The sequence below is a fragment of the Myotis davidii genome, unplaced genomic scaffold, assembly GCF_000327345.1.
Source record: "Myotis davidii unplaced genomic scaffold, ASM32734v1 scaffold44, whole genome shotgun sequence".
NCBI lineage: Eukaryota > Metazoa > Chordata > Mammalia > Chiroptera > Vespertilionidae > Myotis > Myotis davidii.
In genome coordinates, this window is record NW_006299705.1 from 12,828,720 (window position 1) to 12,852,273 (window position 23,554).

General features: G+C 37.8%; 1 protein-coding gene across 2 annotated transcripts in view; it reads left to right on the top strand.

Annotated features, from left to right (window-relative positions):
• Positions 1-23,554, top strand: part of POLR3G (polymerase (RNA) III (DNA directed) polypeptide G (32kD)) — a 45,069-nt gene that overhangs the window by 1,530 nt on the left and 19,985 nt on the right. Inside the window, exons 1-6 of one of the 2 annotated variants that reach the window (XM_015571638.1) lie at positions 1,179-2,033; positions 7,136-7,285; positions 9,916-10,045; positions 17,362-17,418; positions 19,057-19,107; positions 22,135-22,214. In XM_015571638.1, coding sequence (XP_015427124.1) covers positions 7,169-7,285; positions 9,916-10,045; positions 17,362-17,418; positions 19,057-19,107; positions 22,135-22,214 — 435 coding nt within the window. In that variant the 5' untranslated portion in view covers positions 1,179-2,033; positions 7,136-7,168. Of the gene's footprint in view, positions 1-1,178; positions 2,034-7,135; positions 7,286-9,915; positions 10,046-17,361; positions 17,419-19,056; positions 19,108-22,134; positions 22,215-23,554 lie in introns of those variants that run through there. The other variant, XM_006775527.2, reaches the window with a different exon arrangement.

Sequence of the window (23,554 nt, forward strand, 5' to 3'; positions counted from 1 at the left end):
TGGTAGAAAGGTTCAACTAAGGAAAGTGCAGGCAGCCACACTTAGTGAGGACAGAAGAAGTGGATAATAACTGGGTGTAGCCCTGCCAGCCACAAATATTGAGGGACAGTGACATCACTGAGACTGGGAGATGCCTTTATCATCATTCCCTACATTGTACAGTAGACATTTATATACATGTATTCTCCACGAAAATATGCACTGCAAGGCAGTGTGTGTGTGTGTGTGTGGGGGGGGTGGGGGGTAAATTCTCTCCTGTTAATACAGTTGAAGAAACAAACAAAAAACATAAGTGAAACTCCTTCCCTTTGGAAAAGGCCCATTTCCCAAAAGGGGCATGTCTATATTTCTTCCAGAATTAAGTTGTGTACCAATATGTATCACCTCAAATTTTAAAAATGCAGGAGGAAGCACTGTTCGTGACCTGTTGGCCGTGCTGTGGCTAACGGGTTCCATTCCAGTGCTACAGCAGCCCCACTGCCACTACACTGACCGCCTGATGGTGGCTCTCAGTTTCAGGTCTTGGAGACAAGCATGGGGGGAGGAGGGGGTGGCAGGGCAGGAAAAAATATATATATTGCAGCCCTGGCTGGTGTTGTTCAGTGGATAGAGCATCGACCTCTGAACCAGGAGGTCCTGGTTCAATTCCTAGTCAGGTGCCACGAGAACTGCCTGAGCTGTAAGGCAGGTCTAACTCAGCTGGGGGCCTCGTGCTCGCCAATCACACCTGCAGCAACGGTGAGCGGGGCCTGGTACCTGGCACCGCAAGGCAGGGACCCCCACGGCACCCCATCTGACTGGGCTTCCCTTTTTTCTCCCCCCGCAAAAAAATAAAAAATAAAAATGCAGGAGGATCTTTCCAAGAGCAAGGTGGGATGAAATGACTCTTGTGGATGTTGAGGGACTGAAACTAGATCTTTTTTATTTAATATATCTTATTGATTTTTTACAGAGAGGAAGGGAGAGAGATAGAGAGTTAGAAACATCGATGAGAGAGAAACATCAATCAGCTGCCTCCTGCACATCTCCTACTGGGGACGTGCCTGCAACCCAGGTACATGCCCTTGACCGGAATCGAACCTGGGACCTCTCAGTCCGCAAGCCGAGGCTCTATCCACTGAGCCAAACCGGTTTCGGCTGAAACTGGATCTTAAGGTGAAAACAGATGCAGCCAGTCAGGGAGGAAGAGGGAGGAAGTTGCAGTGGAGAGAATGGTAATTAAGACATGATTACAGAAGACTGAGTCAGCAGGGTAGGTGCAACCATCTTAAAAGGATTTTGAATACTTAGATAGGTAGTTTGGATTTAATTCTCTAGCCAAGAGGGAAGAAGAAGAGAGGAGCATAATCAGAACTAGGCTTTATATATATGAATAAAAACTATTGAATAATATGGAAGAATAAATTAAACAGGAAGAACACAGGATACCACAAAATTTGCAGTTAAAAGAGGTGGGGAAGGACAGCTGGATTATGGTAGAAGAAATGAAAAGGGAGAGACATTTTGAAGGAAGAATTAGATGTATGATTTGATAGGAGGGGTGGAACAGAATGAGAAATTGATACTGACTCACTCGAAATCTTCAAATATTGGTGACTGGGGAAATAATATACAATGGATAAAAACAGGGATCTTATACATGAAAGACAAGTTAGCTTGTGTAGAGGGAAGATTATCTCTGAGATTAAGTTTAAGGTGTTATCCAAATATTCTTTGAGTTGTAAGTGCATGGGCTGAAACTGAGGACAAAGGTTATTAGTGCTGGAGGTAATGATGTGGGCAAGGTCCTCAAATCCCAAGAATGGGAGAATTTTCTGAAGACCAAAAACAAAAAGAAAAGCAGAAGACCAAAGATTAAACCTTAAGGAAATTTATTTTTAGGGGGTTTAAGAAGAGAAATAGACCAATAAAATGATCAGTGGGGTAGAAGAACCTGGAGTTTTATTAGAGCCCACGAATGAGAATTTCCATAGAGAGGAGGCAGTAATGAGCTGTGTGCTTTGGAAGTCCAAGAGCGTGAACAAAGACAAAAGGTTAGTGGATTTTGCCATTGGGGACCATTAGGACCTTTCCATTTCAGCATTTTCGTGAGTGTAGTTCCGTCACAAGTTAAGATAAAAACCAAACCCCTTACTACAGCTCTCACAGGGCTCCACAAGATTGGACCAACCTCTTCTTGCTACTCACCAACTACATGGGCTTGTTCTTCCCCCCCAGCCCCCATTGATTTTAGAGAGAGGAAGGGAGAGGAGGGAGAGAGAAGTATTGATGTGAGAGAGAAACAAATCTATTGCCCCCCACACGCACCCTGACCGGGATCAAACTTGCAACCTAGGTATGTGCCCTGACTGGGAATTGAACCGCCATCCCCACCAGCTTTTGGTGTTCAGGATGATGTTCTGAGCCACACAGTGGCCAGGGGGATGGGCTTCTTGTGCCACACACACTCCCAGCTTGTGGCTTCCCCTCCCCTGTACTTGCTGTTACTTCTCTCTCTAATTATCTCTACCCCTTCCCTCCAGCTGGCTCATGGGCCTTCTCCAGCACACCGTTCAGATTTATCCTCCACAGAAAGACCTTCCTTGTATGATGAAAAAGCCACTACCACACTCCTTTGTTATTCTGTATCCCTTTACCATGATTTTTATTTTTCAGAGTTGTACTGACTTTCAAGGGCTGCCACAACACATTACCACAAATTGGATGGCTTAAAAGAACAGAAATTTATTCTCTCATGGTTCTGGAGGCCAGAAGTCTGAAATCAAAGTGTTGGCAGGGTTTGTTCCTTTTGGAGGCTTGAGGGAAGGAGTGTCTGTTCTGTACCTCTCTCCTAGCTTCTGGTGTTTGCTGGCTTGCAGCTGCAGTACTGCCTATCTCTGTCTCTACCTTTACATGGTGTTTTTCCTATGTGTATCTTTTTGTGTGTCCAGATTTCCCTCTTATAAGGATGCCAGTAATTGGAAGAGGACCCACACTAGTTCAGTATGATCTCACCTTAATTTGATTACACCTGCAAAGATTTTATTTCCAAACTAGAGGCCCAGTGCACGAAATTTGTGCACTGGAGCTGGGGAGGGGGCGGGAGGCGGTGCCTCAGCCCAGCCTGCGCCCTCTCCCAGTTGGACATCCTTAGCGCTGCCACAGAGGTGAGAGAGGCTCCCACCACTGCAGCTGTGCTTGCCAGCCATGAGCCTGGCTTCTGGCTGAGTGGCGCTCCCCCTGTAGGAGCACACTGACCACCAGGGGGCAGACGCTCAACACAGGAGCTGCCCCCTGGTGGTCAGTGTGCATCATAGTGACCAGTTCCGCCGTTTGGTCAATTTGCGCATTTGCCTTTTATGATATAGGATTATTATATAGGACTAGATTGAAATCTAGTACATGACTGAAATCCTGCGAGGAGGCACCCCGTGGGCTGCAGCAAAAGTCAGGCCAGGCCGCCACCACAGGTGGCCGGGACCCACGCCTGACTGGTGCTATGGGCGGCCAGGACCACGCCTGACTTCCGCCCCAGGTCCCCCCTGCCTGTGTCCACTCCGGGGCTGCCCAAGCTGGCACAGTGGCTCGGCCAGCCCCAGGCCCTCCCGCCCCCGACCCCTCTGCCTGTGTCCACTCCGGGCTGCCGGAGCTGCTGCACTGGCTGGGGCAGGCTCCTCTGTCTCCACTCTGGGCCTCACCTGCGTGTGCAACCACCTCCTGCCTGGTCATCCTGTTATGGTGTCCCGGCCTATTTTGCACATTACCTCTTTATATATTAAGATAAGGAAAGTCACATTCAAGTTATCAGCAGTTAGGACTTCAACATCCTTTTGGAGGGGGCACATAAAGAACAGATAATATTATGTTACGTATTTATGTACTTCTTTGTGTTCTTTCCTCCACTGAAATGTAAGACTTGAGGCCACAACCGGTTTTGTTCAGTGCTGTCTGGCTCCTGCCCCTGCGCCTGGGATGCTCAATGGTGGTTGAGTGAATGACTCAATGAAATTGGCCAAATGAAGTAAAGGAAGACTTGGATAATGAGAAAATGGGGAAAGCTGGTTTAAAAGTCCTTTTGTTTGAGAAAGAGTTGGAAAAGAAACAAAGCAATTGTTAAGTCAACTTAAAGGACTTTAAAGAGTGTTGCTTAGGCATTACTTGTAAGCTATTTTTTCCCATGAGTTAGTTGCCAGAGCCAAGGGGACTGTCTCTCAGCTCTGCAAGAGAAGAAAAAATGAATTTAGCCGTTTCTCCAGGTATAGGAGAACTGACTGACTCATGATAACCAAACTAAAAAGAGATGGATTTATAGGCCAGAATGCTATGTAATTATTAAGGATGTCTCAAGAACAAGGACTGATTTTTCTCTGACAAGGGCAAGTACATTCACTAAAGATAGCACTTAAGGTTGCTTGATAAAAACAAGTTTAGAGGCAGCAGAGTTTGATATTTCTCAAGGGATATCCCATCAAACAGTGGTAGCTAATAGATTCCCTTTTTTAAAAATATATTTTATTGATTTTTCACAGAGAGAAAGGGAGAGGGATAGAGAGCCAGAAACATCGATGAGAAACATCGATCAGCTGCCTCCTGCACACCCCCTACTGGGGATGTGCCTGCAACCAAGGTACATGCCCTTGACTGGAATCGAACCGGGAACCCTTCAGTCTGCAGGCCGATGCTCTATCCACTGAGCCAACTGGTCAGGGCAGATTCCCTTTTTAGGGTGAGTTTTCCAACTACTTCCCAAGGCCCACCTCCAAAGATTCTGGTGTAGTAGGTTTGAGGTCTTGAGGATCACTTGGGAAGTCTTTCGGGTAGTTCTCATGATCAGGCAAGTTTGGAAGACATTGCCTACAATTGTTCTTGTGGCAAATCCTGGATTGGAATTCTACCTAGGGGTCTCAGCCATATCTACTGGGCTCCCACAATTTGTTTTAGAGTAAAGGTGTGAGCCCTTCTGCTTAGCAGTTTTCATACTTAGGAGACTTTCCTTCAGTAAGCTCAGCATATGCTTTAATGACTCAGCTATTGAAACAAGGCCATTTGGATATTTTTCTTCTCTTAGTGTGGACAGCTGAAATGAGCTTGGTTGTTAAAATAAGCACCTTTCCTATTTGAATTGTGTTTCATAGTAACTAAATAGTGGATGTGAGGAATTGATTCCTGGTAGAACTTTAGTTAATAAATACAGAAAGAATGACAAAACGTGTATATTACCATATTGCAATCCATAATGGAATAATGGATCATCAATGACAGCTAAAATCATCAGGTCAAAACTAGGGGGAACTTTATACCACATGAAACAGATTGACAGCACCTGAACCCACTGACCAGAACATCACCAGGACAGACACTGCATGTGCATCCTGATATGATGCAGTAGGAAACAAGCATCTCTTAAGTATCCTTGTAAAAAAGCAAACTCAAATTTAAGTAAGTCTCTAGTCCACCTGCTTATAGAAGATACAGGGAATAGAGAAATGTGTTAAACCACATCTCATGTATACAACCATTCAAATCCAAAATATGGGACAAGGTACAGCCTTGCTGCTCTCAAAGTGTGGTCTGTAAACTAGCATCTCAAGAGAGCTTATTGGAAATGCAGATTCTTAAGCCCGCCCAAGGCCAACTGAATCAGAATCTGCAATATAACAAGGTATCCAGGTAATTCATATGTGCCTTCAAGTTGGAGAAGCATTGTATGTACAATGATGCCGGGTTTTAAAATAAATAAATGACAAGAGAAAAGCGGGAGGGAACTCTTAATTTGGTATGGGAGGGCATATTGCTTTTTGAGCTTACAGGCTTGAATGATAACCTTATCAATGGGAAAAGTGATTTTAAAAGTGTGTATTAGGCCTGGCCTGTGTGTCTCGGTTGGAGCATGGTCTCTCAACACTGAAAGGTGGAGGGTTCGATTCCTGGGTGGGGCACATACCCAGGATGCCGATTCTATCCCCACCTGGGAGGCTACCTGTCCATGTTTCTCTCTAATATCCATGTTTCTCTCATTTTCCCTCTCTCTAAAATCAATAAAAAAACAAACATATCCTTGGGTGAGGTTAAAAAATATATTTACAGTGTGTATTATAATCTTCACTACAGTAAAATGCAGAGCTGTGGTGAAAGATCCTTAGGGTAGGAATCTGTTAAAGCGGTGCCAGCTCAGTTGTCACATTATAATGTAATCATGTTTTAGACAATTCAGACATTCCGTATAGGACATTGAGTACTGTGATATCTCTACTGTCCCCATAGTTGAAGAGAGTACAGTTTTATCCTACCTTTAACAATGTCAATTTCAGGTGGTTTTCTCTGAACTTATGTTTTTTGCTTGGACGGACCTCTTGAGAGTCTTATTGAGCCCATTCCCATTTCTAAAGGGAGGACACTGAACTTGATATCAAGGATCTTTTCTAACATTCAAATTCTAGGATTAAAGAAATAATCATTTACAAGTTTTTGTTGTTGTTAATCCTCACATGAGGATATTTTTCCATTGATTTTGAGAGAGAGAGAGAGAGAGAGAGAGAGAGAGAGAGAGAGAGAGAATAACATTGATGCGAGAGAGGTGCAGCAATTGGTTGCCTCCTGCATACGCCCTAATCAGGGCTGGGGATTGAGTTTTCAACCATAATATTATGCCCTTGACCAGGAATCCAACCCACAACCCTTCTTTCTGAGGGCCTATGGGTCCACTGAGCCAAACAGGCCAGGGCCATTTACAAATTTAAAGTATGTATGACTAATAGTCTTCAAGTTGAATGAAAAAGCAGTGTCCTCTCTTCATCAGCCTGACCTTACCTTGTCCATACTTTTACATAGATAAGAGATCTTGTTGCCAAACCACAGAGGGGTGGAGAAAATTGCATCAACTGGCTGTGCAGTGGGTGGGGCAGCCTCTTGAAGGAGACCCAGCATCAGTCTCCACCCAGGGCCTGGGCGAGGTAGTTGAGGCCATCGTCAAACATGACTAGATAGATGTGAGGAGTTCAGGAATCCGTTGATCACATGCTTATTTCTTTAAACATTTTGCCTTCCAAAAGTGTTTAAATTGGCCATGCTACTTAAGGGATGGAGTGTATTTTGCTTTAAAATGGTTGGTTTTATTTTTCATATGATCCAGTAAATCTTACTCCTTAATTTTCAGAATTTTCCCACATTTCTGGTATAACTAGTTCCAATGGCTGGGAATAAAGGAAGAGGACGTGCTGCTTATACCTTCAATATTGAGGCAGTTGGATTTAGCAGAGGTGAAAGGTTACCTGATGTAGTATTGAAACCACCCCCACTATTTCCTGTAAGTACATTAACAATGAACTCTCACAGTGTGCTTTTTCATGTTTCAGAGAAAATTAAAATTCTATATACGATATCATTATGACATCCTTAAGTGTAAGAAAGCAGGAACATGTTTCACTTACTTTTGATTTAAATATTTCTACTGTTCTTCCCTGAACCTTTTCTAGTTTTCAGATTGCTTTCTCAAAATACAGAAAACAAAATTATATACATACATTTCCATGAATATATTCAGTCCTGTGTGAACGAAGAAATATTTTTTAAAATTCATTTATCTTAGATTGCTGTTATTGATATGTTATATTATTAAATAATATTTTTTAAAAGCAAAGGTTTTACTGTGGTCCTCAGTTCTCATTCTGCCAGACTTTGACTTAATGATTTTCTTTTCACCTTGCATCTATAGAATTTAATTTTGCTCCCTACTTTACCATTTGGCCTTTTTTTCCCCACTGAACTTTTTCTTTTGCTTATCTCCCTATTTTGTTAAAGCAAATTTAAATTTTGTTACTGTTTCTCAAACGGTAAGTGCTTCTATTACATGTAGTGTTGCTTTTAAATCTAATGAGTATGCTGCAGGCTTAATTGGCATTATGTCTAATGCTTTCACTTTATAGTTAGTCTAAAAAGTAAGCTTACATTTCCAGATGTGCATGTGTTGCAGTATAAAACAATGAAAAAAATCATAAATAACCAGATACACCTTCCAGGAATCTTTTTCCTATTCCAAAAGGAAAAGTTCTTGTTGAAAGATGTATGGTAGTAGAGGACCTGGGCATGTTTATCTGGGGAGCTGGACATCTCACATAAGGAGTCTCTACTTTTTGCTCTTGATGTTTTTTGCCTTTCCAATATTCACTACAACCAAAAAAACAAAGATAAATATCTCAGATATAGGTATAATGCCACTTTTTGTTTATTTCTTTTAAAACAAGGCTCTTGTCCATGTGTGGGATTACTTCTAAACACTAGAGCTATTAGTATACACTGTTGTTTTATACATGGAATAAAACTGGCGTTCCTTACTACAGGCTAGGAGGCTGTCTGATCTGGCCTTTTCGATGTCTCTCTGACCCTTTTCCTACCTCACTGTTCTCTCTCCCTGGCCTCTTTGTTCCTCAGGCATTTTCCTCTGCTGGTTTCTCTGGCTGGAGCCATCTGTTCCCAAAGTCTTTGCATAGATGGCTTCCTAATTTTATCTAGCTCTCTGCTCAAACGGGATTTCCCCAAGGGGTCATGCATGCTTATCCTGTGTAGAACAGCCACCTCCAACCTCCATGGACTGCCGTCACCTTTTCCTCTACCCAGCTTCATTTTTTTCATAGCACTTATCACTACCCAAAATTACATATTAACTCATTTGTTTACTTATTTTATTGTGTTATTCTCCCCTAGAATATAAGCTTCCTGAGGGCAAGAACTTTGACTAGTCATCATGGTATATCCTTTTGTCTAACCATGTCTGGCTTATAGTAGTCACTCAATAAATAGTTGTAGAATTAATGGATAAATTTGGAGTAAAATTTTGAAAATGTATCCTACACTTAGCCTCTGAAACCAGAAATGTCTTTACTGTATGCCCTGAGGATCTACTTTTTTATGAATATGTGTGTGTGCATGTAACTTTTAAAAACTGAAGATGTAATTTCAAACTCCTGCTTTACATGTTCTGTGGGCTTACAGATTGTTCACTTCTTCAATTCCTTCACTGTAAAATGGGAAATATTGATGATACTTTAAATGAGATCACAGCCGAAACCGGTTTGGCTCAGTGGATGGAGCGTCGGCCTGCGGACTGAGGGGTCCCAGGTTCGATTCCGGTCAAGGGCATGTACCTGGGTTGCGGGCACATCCCCATTTGGGGATGTGCAGGAGGCGGCTGATCGATGTTTCTCTCTCATCGATGTTTCTGACTCTCTATCTCTCTCCCTTCCTCTCTGTAAAAAATCAATAAAATATATTTAAAAAATAAATAAATAAATGAGATCACAGATGTTGAATATTGAGTACATCCTAGTCCTAGTAACCACTTGCTAAATGATAGCTGCTACTATTACTTTTTTTATGCTACTGCTCCAACCGATACTACCACCACTGTTGAGGTTAATAGAAAATGATAGCAGTTACTCTCATTTGGGTGCCTTGATCTTTAAAATATGAAATCGCAGTAAACAAACTGTATAGAAAAATGATTATTTTGTCATCAGGAAATTAGGGCCAGTAGAAAAATTAACCATCTTTCCTACCTCTAAAACAGTGATTCCCAAAGTGGGCGCTGCAGCAATCCACGGGGGCGGTGATGGCCACAGGTGCATTTGGGGGCATATATCTTTCTGTTTAATTGTTATTACAATTTAAAAAAAAATTAATTTCCAGGGGGAGCTGAGTAATATTTTTTCTGGAAAGGGGGAGGTAGGCCAAATAAGTTTGGGAACCACTGCTCTAAAATAAGAGCAAATGGGCTAAAAGGTTAAATAGATTACAAAAACTCAACATCTTTTAAGTTGATTGTAAAGCTTATTGCCTACAAAATGGAGTTTTTCAATAAAACTGACATTTTCCAGAATGTAGGCAAAAGGGATATTAAAATATTTATTTAAAAAAATCATTGTCTCTTAACTTAAACAGGATACAGATTATAAACCAGTGCCACTGAAAACAGGAGAGGGTGAAGATTATATGCTGGCCTTAAAACAGGAGTTGAGAGAAACTGTGAAAAGAATGCCTTACTTTATAGAAACACCTGAAGAAAAGCAAGGTGCGTATGGGACTCCGATTTGTGGCTCAGTACGTACAGGTGAAACAATGCTTTGGCACAAGATATATGATCATTCAGTTCTGACTGATTCGATTTAGTCAGGAATGATCCTACCTTGAAAAAGTGTATTTATGTTGATTTAACAGAAAATATATATTAAAAATTTTGATACTTTATTTGTGGAATTACCTTTCACAATAGTTTTATGTATTCAGTAAAAATTATGAAAAACAAAACATACTTAAAAAGTGAAACTCATCTATAATGCTTATGTCTAGATTAAAATATTTTCTAGTACAGTCCAGAAATTTTCTTCTGTATGTGTATTCTTTGTTGTTGTTGTTAATCCTCACCCATTGTGTGATTTTTAGAGAGTGTGGAAGGGAAGGGGAGAGACAGAGAGAGAAACATCAGTGTGAGAGAGAGATGTAGATTGGTTGCTTCCCGCACACTCCCGGACTAGGGCGGGGGATCCAGCCTGCAACCCAGGGGTACATGCCTTTGACTGGACTCAAACACTAGACCGTTCAGTCCGAGGCCAACGCTCTAAATTCTGAACAAACCAGCTAGGGCTGCATGTGTATTCTTTTTATAAAATTGGATTCATGTTACTTTGTATCTCCCTGTTTTACTCAGTAGCATATTATTAGCATTTTTGCTTATCCTTAGTATTCTTAGAAAATATGATTTTTAATGACTACATGGTATTTCATTGTGGATATAACATTAATTGTAACTAATTTCCTACTGTTAGATTTAAGGTTGTTTTTAATTTTTTTTTCTCATATATAATGCCATGATTACTATCCTTATACATAAGTCTGTATGCAGGCCTCAGATTATTTCATATTTTGCTTAAAATTTTTAAACTCCTTAACTGTATTTTGGCTTATTATTTATACATCAGATATAATAGAATACAAAACACATATTCATTGGTTATGCTAAGGTCAGAGAGAAGATTGAGTTGGAGAACATTTGACAGTCTCAGACAGGAAGTGGGGAGTGCTTTTAGAAGCAGGGAACCCATTTCCGAGTGGTTATTTAGCAAAGTAGATCTATATTGATTTTCAGTTTCTGCCCTTGAATGGTGAAATTAGAGAGATCGATATCATTCTTGAGTTTTCAAAACAACATCATTAAAACATGAGAAATTCATATAGTATCATCTCATTCCATTAGTAATAAAAATGCATTCCATTTTCCCTCTCTCTGGAAGCTAGACTTGGCTAAGAGTCAAAAGGAAGTCTTGTCAAGTAATATTATATGTGCTTGTAATTATAAGAAGCCTTTTAGACAGGTTCATAGAATTTTTCAAACTATAACTGCTTGAAGTTACATAATGGTTTGATAAGAAAGATAATTTTACTTAAAAAATACTGAATTTTTTTACTTCAACATACTGAACTTTTTAACTTTCATGATTATGTTGCATACTTTTATTTCTTTGAATTAAAAATGAAATTAAAGCTCTCACATTAAAGATTTTAAAAAGTAACACTAACTGAACTAATAAATATTCATTCTTATTAGAAAAATAACACTGTATGGTATACTTTAATCTTTTCAAAAATTAGTCTTTTTTGCTCAGCCAGCATGGCTAAGTTGTTGAGCCTAGACCTATGGACCAGTAGGTCAGGGTTTGATCCCTGGTCAGGGCGCATGCCCAGGTTGCAGGCCTGATCCCCAGTAGGGGATGTGCAGGAGGCAACCAATCAATGATTCTCTCCTATCATTGATGTTTCTATCTCTTCCTCTCTGAAATCAATAAAAATATATATATTTTTAAAATTAGTCTTTTCTCTAGACTGCAAAACAAATTTATTTAACTAAATGTGCTTGGCATTAAAGCACATGTCTAATTTCAAAGTGTGTCATGTCATTAAAGTATTCATGCAAGTCTTTTAGACAGGCACATAAGAACATAATTTCGTTGCTGGTTTCTGGGAGTGGTTGGTTTGTACTTGGATAAAGATGCTCTTTATCTTTTTTCTTTTTTTTTTAAGAGACTCTTTATCTTTGATAACTGCAGAATAAAATATCTAAAAATATAGGAATCTTTTGCTTCTGTTATTTTTATTCAGGAGAAAATTTGTATAGGATTTTCTAAACTAATAAAGTACGTTCTCCTTGAAATCTTCATATTTAACTCTCTTTCCTGATGTAATCTGTTTTTTTAAAAATTATGATGGAAAATAATGGTTTTTAAAATATAAGCATACATATGTTTATATAGGTTAATATGGTATTATATATATATATGTATGTACACACACACACACATGCGCGTTTATATACTATACACACCATGAATGAAAAAGAATTGGCCAGACTGAATGGAAGTAAACTGTGAGAGGGAGATACATTCTAGATAATGTTACATCACTGCACCTTTACCAGCCTTCTGCCATCACTTGCCACCTATGTGCTTTAGGAAAGAGATACTTATGGACTAATGTAAAAAAACTAAATTACTAGGGACTAGAACAAACAAATAGGGCAGGATAGCACAAGAATTCCTGATAATCAAGTCGCTGGCAGCTTGGGGCACTGAGATTTGTCACAAAGAACTGGGGCACAGAATAAACATTTAACGTTGTGATGTCTTCAAGGTTTGTTTATGTTTTCAGGTAGAATTTTAGAAGTGATTGGTATTTTCTTTACAATGAAGTTTATTATTTTTATAATAAAGGAAAAACACCAATGAATTTTATTGAATTTTAGCTGCAAAGGTACATAGAGATCTGCTGGGGTCCAGCCCCAGCAGGTCCAGGGGTCCCCAAAGGTGTGGACGGAGTCGGCGAAGAAGGAATGACATGGAAACAGCATTCAGTTGATCAGCAGCCTTGCCAGGATCTCTAGCCACAATCTCCAGCCAAGTTCTGTGTCCATGTTCTCTTGCTAGGTTCTCCAGCCAGGTTCAGTCGCCAGGTTCTGTAGCCAGGTTCTTCAGCCAGGTTCTGTCTAGGTTCTCCAACCAAGTTCTGTAGCCAGGTTCTGTCCAGGATCTTGAAAATCTCTACCTGGGGAAACAACCTTTCTCGGAGAGGTGACCTTGGTTAAAACACATAGTGCCAAGAAGGTGAGCAAATATATTAAGAACAGTATGCCATATATGCCAGGTCCCTTGAAACAGCAAGGATGGACCGGCTCCCGGCAGAGATCATCTGGTCCAGTGGTTCTCAGCTCAGGTTCCTGAGCCATGGGATTTTTTTGTAGAAATAGGAGTGACAGAGGAGATGGTTCTGTAAGCCATTTCAGAACTTAAAGCCCAGTGGAAATTATGAATTTACCTGTGATTTGGCCATAATGTCTTGTACTGAATAAATGGAATTTGTTTTATTAACTCTTGATATATATACCATTAGGATCCATGTAACCCTATTTTAATTTTTGAGTTTCTTTTTGAGCAGTTCTTACTATATGTAATGATTGGTATTCGTAACTTTTATTTTTTTCATAGAGATCTTCAAAAGGACAAGACCGTTTACTTTAAAATTTTTCAAAAAACACCTTTTTAAAAATGTTATTTAAAACATTTATTGATTCATTAATAATATAATCAATACTATTAATTTATTAATATTGCATTTACAACCAACAACACTATAACTCATGCCTGAAGGAAGACATTTAATGCATGCATTTTCTTTGTAAGGCACATTACAGCCCCTGTTGACTATTATTTATTCTCTGTTTTTAAGAGTTTGGCTTCTTTAAATTTCACGCATAAGTGATACCATACAGTATTGGTCTTTTTCTGTCTGACTTATCTCACTTGGCACAGTGTCCTCAAGGTCTGTTCATCCATTCCTTCTTTCTTTTGGCTGAATTGTATATACGCCACATTGTCTTTAGCCATTTATCTGTTAATGGATAGTTAAGTTGAAAAACACCTCATTTCTTATTAGCATTACCATATCAGTTTATTTGACATTTTTATTAATCTAAAATACATTTGGGAATCTTAGTGATCTTATTTGTCCTGCCTTGAAACATTTTGGTGTTTCATCATTGTAGATATTATTTCATCATTCATTCATTACTCCGCACTATGCTGGGGAAAAAAAAGACTAAAATATTTAAAAAAATAGAAGAATGATAAAATTACATAGAAGGATTATGCAATATTGGAATAAATCATCAATCACTATTACATCACCCTTTAGTTTTCCTATTGTGTTGCCTAAAGTATTACATTAATTTTTAAGAAGATATAAAAGAAGTATGGAGAGACTCTTGTCTTTGTAGTTCTGTTTTGTTTTTGCTTTTATAGAATACAACTGAGAATTTAAATTTTTTCTGCTCATAATGGCAAAGAGAAGAAAATTGACAGGAAGGTGTCTCCCAATTACTAGACAAATCAGAAGATGAATGCAAAGAGATAGAAATAGCAGCTCTCTGGTTACTAATTATGAAATTGATTATATAAACAAAACTTCAGACTGTCTTCATTTGATAATATCCTAAGTGAATTTTCTCAAACAAGAATCAATGAATAAACAACATTTTTAAGGATTAAAAAGAAAAATGGTATTCTCTTGTAGTTAATCTTTGCATATTTTTTGTGAAAAGAATTTGGAACATCCTGTTTGCTAAAATGACATGTGACCATATATATATTTTTTATGATACTAATATATCAAATTTATTTGATGTAGTTTATAACTGGACAAATGCTGAAGGCAAAGACAAAGATGATTGAAAATAAATAGATTATGTAGAAATTAAACGATTTAGTAGTTTATGCTAATTGGTGATTATAAATTTAATAATGAAAATGTTTTTTTAATTATAGACCAAAGAAGATAGCTGGCTCATCCTCTCTTCAACAAAAATGTGAGCCATCAAAGTTTTTAAAGTACTGTATTTTGATGGTGCAAGTATAAGAAGAATTGCAAGTAATGATAAGCTAGAACCTTATTAGACATGCATTTGTAATTTGAATCATTTAGATAGTGCAAGTGTAAGAAGAATCAGAAGTAATAAATTAGTACTTACTAAAGATGCATTTCAAATCTGGAATCAGGATAGTATTTATGAAACACATGTATTCAGGGTTTGTGCATGACAAACACAGAATAGACAACTGATGCACAGTTAGCTGCACTCAAAGAACATTGCCATTTTAGGTAAATATACCTTCAAAACCGAAAAATAATGAAATATAGATTTGAGTTTACTTAATTTCTTATTAAAATTTCTGATAATTTTTATTCTTTTTAAATAACAGCTTTATTGAGATAAAATTCACTTTTTAAAGTATACAGTTCAGTGGCTTTTAGTGTAGTCACAGAATTGTGCAACCATACTACATTCTAATTTTTATAAGCTTTTTATCACTCAGAAAATAAACCCTATAATCATTCTCCATCCAACCCATGGCATCCACTAATCTGCTTGGTCTCTAGTGACTTGTCTGTTCTAGATATTTCATATAAATGAAACGATATGTTTCCTTTTGTGACTGGCTTTTTTCACTTAGCATGTTTTTAGGGTTTGTCCATGGTATAGAATGTATCAATGCTTCATTTTTTTTGTGGCTGAGTAATATTCTATTTTATGTATATACCACATTTTGTTTACCCTACATCAGTTGGCAGATAATGGGGTCAGCTCTACTTTGGGGCTGCTATGAGTAATGCTGCTATGAACATTCATGTATACATTCCTATTGGATATGTGGACATAAGTCATTTCTATTGGGTATGTATCTTGAGTCATATGTTAACTCTATATGTAACATTTTGAGGAACTTCCAAACTGTTTTTGCAAAATTTTGCACATTTTCCCATCACCAACAATGTATGAGATTTTCAGTTTCTCTACATCCTTGCCAGCACTTGTTAATTGTCTTTTTGGTTAAAATGGTATCTAATTGTGGTATTGATTTGAATTTCCCTAATGACAAATGATGTTCAATATCTTATCATGTGCTTTTTGTCCATGTATTATATCTGTAGTGAGATGGTATTCAAAATACTGGCCTCTTTTTATTTGGGACCCAGTACTTCCTCTTATTCTCCTGTAAATTATTTGAAAGTAATTTAAAAATATAAAAAATGGTTCATTGAAAGCAGGTAATAACTGTTTTTCTTAGTATACTGTGGGTTAAATTTTTTTTCAGAATATGGAATCTGTTTTGTAGAAATTATAAAATGTAAATGCCGGAAATCTCTCATTTGTGCCGGCTTCTCTTTATAGGTGTAAAACTTGAGAGCAAGATTGGTGTCAAACAGTTAAATACCTAGAAAAGCCTGGTCTCTTGGTCTCTGATCTGCCTTAGTTATTTTAGTCATCTTTGTCTAACACCATGGTCTTAGTATTATTTGGAAGCATTTTCTTAACATAGAAAAACATGTTACATCTTTGGGCCTTGATTTTGTGGCAAAGTGGACAGAGCAGAAGCAAGAGACACAGCTGTGACTCATCCATTTCTGGCAAACTCAGAAGATCCCTGCCGAGCTTTCAGTAGTTGGCACGAAGGCTTTCAGCTTGCTCATTCATGGCCCCATCGAGTCCAACCTCGCCTACTCCTACCCTTTTCCTCACTCTCCTCCCCAGTGGGTTGTGAAAAGTAGCTAATTGAGAAGCCTCACTGAATGTGTTGGAAGTGAGCAAACAGCCCTCCATCCCCACTGAGGCACTTAATACATCCCAGTTACACAAGGTTTACAGATTAGGACAGTGATGGCGAACCTATGACACACGTGTCAGAGGTGACACGCGAACTCATTTTTTTGGTTGATTTTTCTTTGCTAAATGGCATTTAAATATATAAAATAAATATCAAAAATATGTCTTTGTTTTACTATGGTTGCAAATATCAAAAAATTTCTATATGTGACACGGCACCGGAGTTAAGTTAGGGTTTTTCAAAATGCTGACACGCCGAGCTCAAAAGGTTCGCCATCACTGGATTAGGAGCTGGAGACCAGTGTCAGCAGAAGAAAATAGAAGATGCTGAGTAGACCTCCTTGCCCTTGTATGTAAGTGGCTTCCTGACAGTGTCTTTGGCTTTTGTGACTGTCCTCAGAGATGAGTCAGGTTGTCTGATTCTAAGAACTATAATTAAAGTTTAGGTTTCTGCTCACTTCCAGCCATTCATACGCAGCTGCTTCTTGACACTTACTTAAATACGCAGCACTCATTGAACTCTTCAGTATGTGTTCAGGGATACAGTATGTACAAATGTGGAAAACCTCCCTGAATGTGAAGTAAAAGATATCTGGAGTTTTCAGTTATTTTAAAGGAATGGCTTAAATCCAGGTTTATTCTTGATTTTTCTAATGAACGCTTTTTAATTTTTTTTCTAGATATTGAAAGATATAGTAAAAGATATATGAAGGTGTACAAAGAAGAGTGGATACCAGGTAATTATAAAACTGAGAATGTTAAAATAATAATTAATGGCAATTTTTCCTACACCATATTTTCGTAGGACAAATTTTGTATTTCACCATAGTAAAATAGAGTCTGTCTCTTTTCCACAATTATTAATGTATATCTTATAAAAACTAAGATGACAAGGTTTTTATACTGTAACAAGGAAGAGTTGAAGTATTTTGTGGAAGTTCCGAAAATATATATATACACACACACACACACACTAGGATTTGGCCGACCCATTTGGGTTTTCCATTTTAATTTGCCACAATCACAGTTTCAGTCTGTAGTACCAATAGTACTCAGTTCTGTGCTCCCGAGTGATTTGCTTTTGAAGAAAGCTTTTGATAGCTTTTGAAGAAAGAACAAATCTAGTGTTAAGGGTTTTTAAGCTAAGCTCATGCATCTTCCTTTCTTTCAAGCAGACATAGACTGTTTTTAGTTGTTAAGATTCCTTTTCGAAAGAACCATACTCAATAGGGTTTTTTTTCCCCACAACATTCATAAATTTGCATTGGATATAGACAAGGTGCAAGGGGCTGGAGAGATCTCATCCAGCTCATTTATGTTGCAGATTAAAAAAAAAAAAAAGTTGCCCTAACAGGTTTGGCTCGGTGGATAGAGCGTCGGCCTACAAACTGAAGGGTCCCAGGTTCGATTCTGGTCAAGGGCATGTACCTTGGTTGCAGGCACATCCCCAGTAGGGGATGTGCAGGAGATAGCTGATTGATGTTTCTCTCTCATCAGTGTTTCTAACTCTATCTCTCTACCTTCCTCTCTGTAAAAAAACAATAACATACATTAAAAAAAAAGTTGCCATTGAAATGAAGTGACCTGTCAGGGTGACTTGGATAGTGCTACTAGAACACAAGTTAGAGGCACAAGAAGGCCCTGGAACTTAGGAGGGAGAGGAGTAAAGGTAACGTGCCTGTGAAGAAGTGGAGGGGCCAGGAAAGACACAGAGCAAGAACACGCTTATGCTAGGTTTTTTTTTAAAGGGGATTCTATATATTGTTTTAAAAACTTTTTAATCAACAGTTTATCATGAATAACTTTTCATATCTAAAAAAACATATTTTATTGATTTTTTACAGAGAGGAAGGGAGAGAGATAGAGAGCTAGAAACATCGATGAGAGAGACATCGATCAGCTGCCTCCTACACATCTCCTACGGGGGATGTGCCCACAACCCAGGTACATGCCCTTGACCGGAATCGAACCTGGGACCTTTCAGTCCGCAGGCCGACGCTCTATCCACTGAGCCAAACCGGTTTCGGCAACTTTTCATATCTATTCATTCCCAAAATATGGAGAAAAATATTCTTCTACACTTGGCTTGTTATGAAAATTTCTGTCTTTAAAATCATTATTTATAAATAGCTGTTAAAAGACTGTAGGCATTTTATAGCACTATTTCAAAGCTATTTTAATGAACACTTTTTCGTTATGGGAGAAAATACATTATTGTGACATTTTGATACCCAGGCTAAATCTGTACAATCAGATATTAAGCAATTTTATTTTCATTGCTTGAGCAACTGTTGTATTTTTGAAATAATTATGTCCAGTACCACTAATTTGTAGAAGGAACTGCAATTTTTGTATTTCTTTTTTTGGAAATACAGATTGGAGAAGACTCCCAAGAGAGATGATGCCAAGGAAAAAATTCAAAAAAGGTACATTGACTAAAATAACAATCCAGGTAGGAAAAGGTTATTGCTTAAATTCTATCTAATGTGGAATGGTCAATCTGAAGCTACACTTAGTGTTCTGAATGCCTTTTCTTAAAATATATAGACATTTTGATTATTTTGCTAAAGCTCGTTTTGTTGATTTTTTGTTTTGTTTTATTTTCTTAAATTATGGAATTTGATGTGATAGGAAAGACTTTTCAATTATGTAGACAATTTTATTTGCATATTTGAAAATTTGTAAATGGTTATATTGCCTGATTTTTCATTTTTTAGTTGAAACATTTGGAATTGGTAAAATTTGGGGATTGGTAGAATAGAACTTTATGTACATAAAATACCAAAGTGAAAGTTTCTATTGTGTTGTGCTTTCATAATTCCACTGAGTAAATAATTGTTCAGTATCTACTTTTGCTGGACACTGCTAAGAGCAGTTAAATAGTGAGCGAAGTGGGAACAATCCTCCTAATGGAGCTTACATTAGTAACAACATTAAAAGCAAAAACCCGGGTGCCAACAGGAATCGGAAGTGAAGAATGCAAATCCCTGCGGTCTCCTAGCAACGCGAGGGGGAAGGGAGCAATTGACACAACCAGCTGACCATGGTGGAAGAAGACGCTGTGGGTGGGTCTGTGGAACCGACTGCCTGACCGGGAACCGAAGGCGAACAATCATCGTCAGAATGTCCGGCAAAGACCTAATTGAAATCTTTCCCTCGCGACCGGCGCAGACCATCATGAAGGCTCGATTAAAAGGAGCACAGACAGGTCGAAACCTCCTGAAGAAAAAATCTGATGCCCTAACTCTTCGATTTCGACAGATCCTAAAGAAGATCATAGAGACTAAATGTTGATGGGTGAAGTGATGAGAGAAGCTGCCTCTTCACTTGCTGAGGCCAAGTTATTGTTGAGTTTTAAGAGTTTTTGGTATATTTTTTGGGTAACAGTCTGTAGGAAAACACACTCCTGTTTTTTTCTCCTTTACTCTCATACTAATGCCCATCACACTATTTCTGACACCAGACGTATGGAGGTTTTTTTGTGTTTTTTTTTTTCACACCAAGCAAATCTCTGCAACATCAACTGGGTGTCTTACAATTCAGTTCAATTCTGACAGGAACTGGAGTTAGCACAGACCCCACAGGTTAAGGGCTCAGTCCCACGAGTCTGCTTCCCATTTCAGATGCCAATTATGAGTAGTAGGTTCCCAGGTTACCCAAACCTGTCTCTGACTTGGATACAAATCAGATGTCCCCATGACTACTCCTTGAATTGAATTTGATTTGCCAGAATAGCATATATGGCGCCAAAGATGGAAAAATAACTCATATTAATATTTAGAGGTTAAAACAGTCTTTTAACAAATTTTGGTAATTTGATACTTCTCCCCCATTTATACATATATGAATTAGGCATTATATAAAGTGAGAATAATAAGTAGGAAAAGATTCTGAGTGGACTTGAGCATATAGTTTACTTTCTTGGTTAAGAAATTAGTAATTTTAATAAGTTTATTTACCTGACCCTGTTCTCTAGTACCCATTTAGCAGACTTATGTGTTATGAAATTTAAATAAAATGATAAAAGAACCTTAAAGAAAAAGATTTAATGGTGTGAATAAATTACATTTTTAGCTAATGTTTATCTGGCATCAATATTATAATATGCTAGAGGCCCAGGGCACGAAATTTATGCACGGGTAGGGTCCCTAGGCTTGGCTTGTGATCAGGGCCCATTGGGGCCTTCTGGCTGCTGGCCAGGACCTTCCTTCTGCGCTGCCCCCTGGTGGCCAGTGCACATCTTAGTGAGTGATTGAACTCCCAGTGTCCCGGTTGAACTTCTAAGGGGACACTTTGCATATTAGCCTTTTATATATATAGATATTGAGATCTTGTTCATTTATGATACTATATATTTATGTGCTACAGTTCAAATTAAACAGACTTTGCCCACAAGGGGGACCGAGAAAATTACCCATTATTAAATCTAACCATTACTTTTGTTCCAGCAAAACCTCACTAATATATATGTTTGGGAATTCTGAGCTTGGTGATTACCCAAGGGGCAATTTGGAATGATGCAGTAAATTATAATTCATTAATTATGGATCATCCACCACAATCTAAAAATTTCTTCTATAGGTTAAATATTAATCTTTAACAAAATTACATCTTTCTGAGCCATATTTTCTTGTTGCCAAGTAATTTCTAGGTATTTAGCATGGTTTGGGGAAAGAAATTTAATACTTTTTTATTACAATGACAATTTTGTAGTATATTATGATGCTTTGGTAACTGATTGGCAGGACCTATGTGTGAAATAATTCCCTAGTCCCTGCAGTTTCAGAACAGTCTAAAATGCAATATTTTTGTATGGCTTAAAACAATGTCCCAAAGGCATTAACACATTTTATTTATATTGCTTTAAATTTTCAAATTCATATGATATATATGTTCACATTAACCATTTTAATCTTCATTCCAAATATAGTGCTATGTTGCACTTAATATAACCTCTTTCTCATCTCTTTAACCATTGGCAAATGCATATTTATTCTGCACTTGTTTTTTATTTTCAAAACTTGGTAAAATGGCCCTAGTTACAGTAAAATACACTGATCAGTGAACAGGAAGCCAGTGCAGATGATATATTTGTGAGAGCTTTTCACTGGTCCTGTAGTGACTCTATTGGAGATAATATTTTAGCAGTTTTAACCTGAGTGGCATTAATTGCCAGTACAGATTCTCAGTACTAGTAAAAAGATATCTAGTTTCAGTCTTAGAAAATATCCTATTAGGTTGATTATCATTTATTTATCATCATGGAAAATTGGTGAGGTGTGCTGATTTTTGTTGTTTATTCTTTAAGAAAATCAATTCAGTCTGCAAATTATGTGATTGCCTGGTATTGCATACCACTATGCTAGGCAGCATGTTAGAAGGCAAAGAAATGTAATATACCATTGCTGTTATTTACTAGTAAAAATGTGTTAACAGTGGTTTTACTTCAACAGGTCCCAAATCCAAAAAGGTGAACAATACTGGCAAAGACACTTCACTCACTAATACTGCAGATGTATTGAAAAAAATTGAGGTAAAGTTTCCTTCTTATTATAAGAGTGAACTGAAAAAATTGTCATACCACCTTTGCCTTCTTCAGCCTTTTCACCTTTTCTGACATTTTAATAACACGTGGAATTGACAGATCCGAGCCCAGCACACAGGTAACCGGGGAGGTTTGACATCGTTGGCTGGGAGATAAGGGACACACACCGTTCTCTCCTTCTCTACCACCCGCCTGTCAACCTGCCTTGCCTTCTGTCACCTGCCTCCTTTTCCACTCTGTTCCTATGTTTCCCTTGCATTTGAATTATGCATGGGGAAAAAACGAGTTACATACCTAAAACGTATTTCTTTTGAAAACCTTTCAGTTTTTCTCCTATTGTTGTATGTGTACTTTTTAAATATTTTCTAATGTCTCATGTTAATTGTAGAAGATTATATTGAGGGAAAACCATAACTTATTTTTATATTTCAAAACCAAAAAGATGTAAAATTCAGAAGTTTAATTAACTGAAAATTCCCCCACCCATTCCGTTCCCCTCCTGTAGACAACCAATGTTACAAGTTTCTTATATATCCTTCCAGAAATATTTTATGCATAGCAAACACAATTTTTTTCTTTAATTACAAAAGATAGCATATACACTCTTGTATTTTCATTTTATCACTTAAAATATCTTCAAGATAGTTCCAGGTCAGCCTGTATAGACTAGGCTCTTTTTTTTTTTTTTTGGCTGCACTATAAGAATGAACCATAATTTTTTTAAATTAATACATTACTAATGGACATTATGTTTCATGTAGTGTTTCACTACTAGAAACAATGCTGAATTCATGTCAAGTATGTCATTTCACATGTGTAGGGTCGATTTCTAGAAGTGGATTTGTTGGGATGGTTGTTACATGTATTGTATAATATGGATTAATATTAACAGATCACTGTCCATGAAGGGCATACCAATTTATTGTATCATGCAGGTAATACCTTGCATTGATGGTGATGATGAGGATGATGATAATGATAACCACCAGCACTTATTCAAAACTTATTATTTACCAGGCTCTTTGATGATTTACATTTATTATGTCCTTAAGACTTCATTACAATAGGCAATATTTTGTTCCTTACAGATGAGATGGGTGTTATTATCCCTTCCTTACTTTAAAACTTTTACTTGACTGGCCAAGTTGGCCAGCTACATGGTAACAGAAACTCATATTTTTGTTATTTTATTTTGACCAGTGCTAAAACTGGAGAAAACATGGCTGAAAATAAAACCAAGAGGAATAATGTTGGAGGAATAACATTAACTGTCAGGTTTAAGTGTAGTGGACTTATCGATGGGGTTGCAGACCTACCCAACTTGTATT